At 40.3% G+C, this 6,000-nt stretch overlaps 1 protein-coding gene across 4 annotated transcripts in view; it reads right to left on the reverse strand.

Moving 5' to 3' along the window:
• The window catches only part of dnajc17 (DnaJ (Hsp40) homolog, subfamily C, member 17), an 83,927-nt gene extending 83,105 nt beyond the window's left edge, over positions 1 to 822 (reverse strand). For 3 of the 4 annotated variants that reach the window (XM_088648470.1, XM_088648469.1, XM_088648465.1), the window contains exon 1: positions 642 to 822. In XM_088648470.1, coding sequence (XP_088504596.1) covers positions 642 to 719 — 78 coding nt within the window. In that variant the 5' untranslated portion in view covers positions 720 to 822. The remainder of the gene's footprint in view (positions 1 to 641) is intronic. The other variant, XM_088648467.1, reaches the window with a different exon arrangement.
• Positions 823 to 6,000: the final 5,178 nt, after the last annotated feature.

Raw genomic sequence — 6,000 nt, forward strand, 5'->3', positions numbered from 1 at the left:
TTCCTGAAGTGTTCTTAAAATCCAGATTATTCACAGAATTATCCATTTTGGATTTGGATCTACTGTAGGTCAACCTAGCTAAACGTACAAAATTGAACACTTAACCAAAACGTAACAGTTACCTCAAACACAAGTTCAGTGCAATATGTTTCCTTTGCGATGGAAGTGTAGACTCGTAATGTATCGACCCTGTGTTCAGAGAGCTTCTACACACAGCAGTGTAACTACTTTCAAGACATCGAACAGCTCTGCATTTTAATTTTAATAGCGTTAGGAAAAAGGTGTCATTTGAAAGGCTAGCGATATCCACCTTCAGTTTCTAAAAAGAACTGTAAATATCTATTTGATAAGATGTGTTTAAATAAAGATCACCGGCTGTAGCTTTATCTATTCCAAGTTGCAGGTTAGGCGACTGGACCTGGCCTTTCCAGTGTATTTTACTTTAAATGTGCTTAACAAACATAGCATATCTAGCTAGACAGAAAATATGTATAGTAAATACTGATTTCAGAAGAAAAGCATTCATTGCAATTCCATTATAACAATAGAAATAAAAGTCACGTTTACGATTATTTCTCACTTCATTGTTTAAATTACTCATCTCAAATAATTATACTTCTTATAATACGATTCTGTTTTACCTCTTTCTCGGATACCCCGTCTTCTACTCCAAGCAAAGCATACAGATTCTTCTCCAGCAGCTCTTTTGTTGTAGACATTTTCGTTATGTTTTATTTATTCCTTAAAACTTAAGTTCCTGTACAGTCCGTAAAAACCCACACACCATTTTTCCACTTTAACCCCATACGTCATGAGATAAGTAGTACGTTGCATTCTGGGAATTGTATTATTTTGAACAACAAAGTGGCAAGTGGCCAAAATCCACGAAGAACTGCATGCTAGGATTTGTAGGTTTTTTAAAGATTTATGTTATGCAAATACAAATCCATCCATTTTCGGGTCACTTGCCCTGCGCATGTACACATAAAAAAATAAATTAATGTAATGTACATTGCAGTCCAGTTACAATGTATACAGTATATACATCGGTAATGGCAACAAATTAATATGGTGCAAAGGGTGATTTAATGACGATAGAAATGTGAGATAACCAACTGAAATACTAATACAGCACAACACAAGTTTAGAAGTATTAATACAGCAAAGCAACATAATGTAACTACACATTTAAGTTTCATTTTGGAAACGGTGTACACATGCGCAGTTCAAAATAATCAGGTCACATTTAATTTAATTGTAGTTGAACAGATAGGTAGTATTTCCAACACTAGGTGGCAACACAGCCAAACTATTGTGTAGCAGTGTAATTTCACATGCGATAAAAGACCGATTTAGTACAAAATAATATTTTGAATTAAGATGTTTTCAGATTGTTTGTGAAGATTTCCCTTTGCCGTTATTTAATTATTGTTAAAATATTTATATAACCACTAGTAATTGATAGTAATTTTCACTACCCTTTGTTTTTTTTTATTTTCTGAAGTGAGCAGCTAATTCAACTAATTCGGTAAGACTTGTGCATTCCATCCAAATTCTCTCTTCTCTATGAAGCCCTAGTGTAGCTGGAGCTCTCGACCCGTTATTGTGGAGGTGTAAAGGTCCTTGTGATATCTAAGGTGTGGTCAGAGCTAACTGCTCAGGGCTCATTGGTCAAGTACTGTAGCTGTATTCAGATGGCCAGGAGTAGGGATGCACTGTGTATTCACACCCTGTTCTAGAGCCTCCTCTCAGCCTGAGACACAGTAAGACCTGTCTCCCACTCCCACGTCGTCTCTGAACTGTGTGGTCCATTAACAAGTGTCTGTGCAAGGACCTTTGATCAACGAGAAGCCTGAAAAAAAGGAAAGTCAACATGGCCCCTGCCACCTGTTGTCTCATACCCATTTGTTTGACTCTGTGACATTTGCATTACATTCATGGTGGTGTTCAGAAGAGCTATACGTGAAATTAAACACACAAAACATCATAAAGTCCAACATCTAACGTTTTAAATGGTGTGTTCTACTCCAGTAAGCATCACTCCTGCAGCTTCCAGCTGTTACTTGATGTTTGCAATGTAGGCTGTTCCTTTTACTCTGTCACTTTACTATCATTGAGTAAAGGGAGGTGGTATGTTCCCAGATGTTTAGCATTCTTTATCAATTATTCATGTTTCATCCCCTGTCTGTTGAGTCTGAAACAAGCAACACGTTTCTTCCCTCTTATTAAAGCAACTCATTGTCATTTTCCTGAGGAAAATAAACATTTGCATCTTCTTTGACATGAAGAAATGAAAACCTCTTCCCATATGCTCACTTATAATTCTCTTGTTTCTGCTATTTTGAAAGCTATACACAGATGAAGATTAAAAATTGACTGTGATAAGAAACTTCATGCCTTCATTATCCTCTGTTTACAATAACTTACAATGGATTTGAATGTAAACTCAAGTCTTTTAAATGAAAAATCACAACTTTTGGGCGAGTGCATGTTCCTTGCCTACAGCCATATCACCTTGCAACTCACAACTGAAAACCCACTGAAGCTCAGCAGGTATGAGCCTGGTCAATACCTGGATGAAAGACCTCCTGGGAAAAACTAAGGTTGCTGCTGGAAGAGGTGTTAGTAGGGCCAACAGGGGGTGCTCACTCTGTGGTCTACAGTATGTAGGTCCTAATGCCCCATATAATGACAGGGCCACTATAATGTAAAAAGTTGACATCCTTTGACCGAGGTCCTGACTCTCTCTGGTCATTAAAAATCTCAGGGTATTTCTTGAAAAGAGTATGGGTGTAAACCTGGTGTCCTGGCCAAATTTCCCCTTGGCCTTTACCAATCATGGCTTCCTAATAATCCCCATCTAAGAATTAGCTTCATCATTCTGTTCTCCTTCCCACTGATAGCTGATGTGTGGTGAGTGTACTGGCGCACTATGGCTGCTGTTGCATCGTCCAGGTGGAGCATTGGTGGTGGTGGAAGGGAATCTCCATTACCTGTAAAGCGGTTTGAGTGGAGTGTCCTAAAAAGTGCTACATAAGTGTAAGCAATTATTATTATTAAAACTGTATTATAAAATACTAATGAGTACTTTAAGGTGTACAATTGCCTTATCAACCATAGTGTTTTGGCTTTTTATTTTGACCTCTTTTCACATCCATGCCACAGTGTATCATAGCGCTTTGTGCTGGGGGTATATTTTTTATAAAAATATGGATTATAACCAAAACATATTGAACATTCTTTTCCAGTTAGACTATGTAGGACAGTATTCAGAGCTGAGTTGCTCCAACACATGCAATATACCTGCAGCCATATCACCCTGCAACTCACAACTGGCAACCCACTGAAGCTAAGCAGGTGTGAGCCTGGTCAGTACCTGTATGGGAGACCTCCTGGGAAAAACTAAGGTTGCTGCTGGAAGAGGTGTTAGTGGGGCCAGCAGGGGGCGCTCACCCTGCGGTCCATGTGGGTCCTAATGCCCCAGTATAGTGACGGGGACACTATACTGTAAACAGGTGCCGTCCTTTGGAAGAGACGTAAAACCGAGGTCCTGACTCTCTGTGGTCATTAAAAATCCCAGGGCGCTTCTCGAAAAGAGTAGGGGTGTAACTCCGGTGTCCTGGCCAAATTTCCAATTGGCCCTTACCAATCATGGCCTCCTAATAATCCCCCTCTATGAATTGGCTACATTACTCTGCTCTCCTCCCCACTGATAGCTGATGTGTGGTGAGCGTTCTGGCGCACTATGGCTGCCGTTGCATCATCCAGGTGGATGCTGCACGTTGGTGGTGGTGGAGGGGAGTCCCCATTACCTGTAAAGCGCTTTGAGTGGAATGTCCAGAAAAGCGCTTTATAAGTGTAAGCAATTATTGTTATATTACTACATCTGATGGACATACACAACACTCCAGAAAGACCCTCTGATGGTCCATTCTACAGAAACTAGTTCTCATTTTCCCCATCTTTTCCATGGACGAGTGTATGTTTTCAACAACTTCATACCCCTCTATTTTAATCCTCACTAGAGCCACCACCCTTGTCCACTTTCTCCTGAAAAAGTGAACTAAAAGAAGGAACTTCTATGACTGCAAAAGTTCGAAAAATGTTCTTGTTGCAAAACTCAACAACTGACCTAGTTATTCTCATTTTAGCACCCATGCTTTTTGCCTCTAGTCAGCTGAAAACCACCTCCTCCAGCATCTTCCTCCCCCAGCTTTCCATGGGAGGTGGTGTCTCAAAGTTCATCAAGATGGAAAAACCTTCTCTGTCCAGGATGCAGGAATAAATCCTTTTTCATGAGCATCATCAGAACTGAGAGACATGCCTACCATCAGAGCCACGTTCAATTCTTCCTTCAGGGTCTTGTTAGTGACATCTTTATTGTCCTTCGCAGGCTAAACTCTGACAGTCAGCACTTACTGCATTACTGCTCCCCGGCTGACTTGGATCTGGGTAAGAGTAACCTGGACATGGGGACACTACCTTCTGAGGTTCCCCTCCTGGCTACACACTGCACACTGTTTATTATCAAGTAAGTCTTCAAGTATGCACATGGATCATGCATGATTATTCAAAACCTCATCCAAGCAAGCGAGGTCAATCAATCAATCAACCAAAGTTTATTTATCAAATGCACAACAATAGTGTGTAACAGTAGTTGCTGGCAATGAAATGTCTTTTCTGTGGGGGGGGGGGGGGGGGAGTGGGAGATAAAAATCAGAAAATTAAAGTTTCAAAATAGTTACATAATAGTGCAACAGATGTTGAATAAACTCAGACATAAAGCTCAATATAAACAGAGCTGCGGTGTGTCCAGGGTGTATGCAATACATTATGTCCAAGTAGTGCAGTATGCCAAATACACTGAACACTGTATGTCCATGTAGCTATTACATTTGATTTGTTGAAGGAACTGCAGCTTGGCTATTAAGCAGTCTTATTGCCAGGTGGTAAAAGCTGTTCCGTAATCTGTTAGCCTTTCACCGAATCCTTCAATACCGTTTACCAGACGGTAGGAGAGAAAACATTTTTTGACTGGGATGACTGGGGTCCTTGAGAATGGACCTGGACTTCTTAAGACATCTACCTGAGTAGATATCCTAGATGTTTGGTAGCTCACAGCCGGTAATGAGCTGCGCTGACTTCACCACCCTGCACAGAACGTGGGGATCCCAGGCGGAGCCATTTCCATACCAGGCTGTGATGCAACCAGTCCGGACACTCTCAATAGTGCACCTGTAGAAGCTGGCTGGGATATGTTACATGGTGATAGGTGCCCATTTGAGATGAAAATGGCCTCTTTTCTGCTATGCCCTGATTCAGCTGCCACAATGCTTCAAAGAATTATTACAGAAAATTGCAATGTGATCAGCAGTCCCATTCCTCTGCAGGCAAAAGTTGTGCTTTGGCATCAGTTTCAGGAACTGGAGCACAATTCTCCTTACAAACTCTATTCAGAGAAGCATTATCTCCTGCTAATCCTTCTTCTACTTGCACATAAGGCCATTTTTCTGTCTGATCCAAAAGCTCGACTGAACTAAGAGAAATGACGGGCATTGTCACTGAGTGCATGCTTTTGGAATTGAAAAGGAGTTAATGCTACAGTGTATTAGTTCTGCTCAGACCTCCCTGTCTTTCCAAAGATCTACACGGCGAAGACTGAGTGTAAGGATGGGCCTCACACAGGTTAGCTCATTTTATTTAATTAAGAATGGGAGTTAACAATGACATTATATCATTAACCTGTGGAAACTCACACTGCAATCAGCTCATTAGCCATGACACTTGTTATAATTGTATGAATTATATAAAGAAGTGTTGAATGTTAAGCCAGGCTATACTAGAAATACTATTCAGTTTTTATTAAAGTAACTTATGTAAATAATATCAAAAGTGCTTTGTGCAAACATTAGTATTGTTCAGTGGAATTGAGATTGCAGTTGAAAACTTCAAAAATGTTAATCCCAGTTTATATCCAATTCAAGTTATAACTGACCTATG

The sequence above is a fragment of the Lepisosteus platostomus genome, chromosome 10 (genome assembly GCF_059453375.1).
Source record: "Lepisosteus platostomus isolate fLepPlt1 chromosome 10, fLepPlt1.hap1, whole genome shotgun sequence".
Taxonomy (NCBI): domain Eukaryota; kingdom Metazoa; phylum Chordata; class Actinopteri; order Semionotiformes; family Lepisosteidae; genus Lepisosteus; species Lepisosteus platostomus.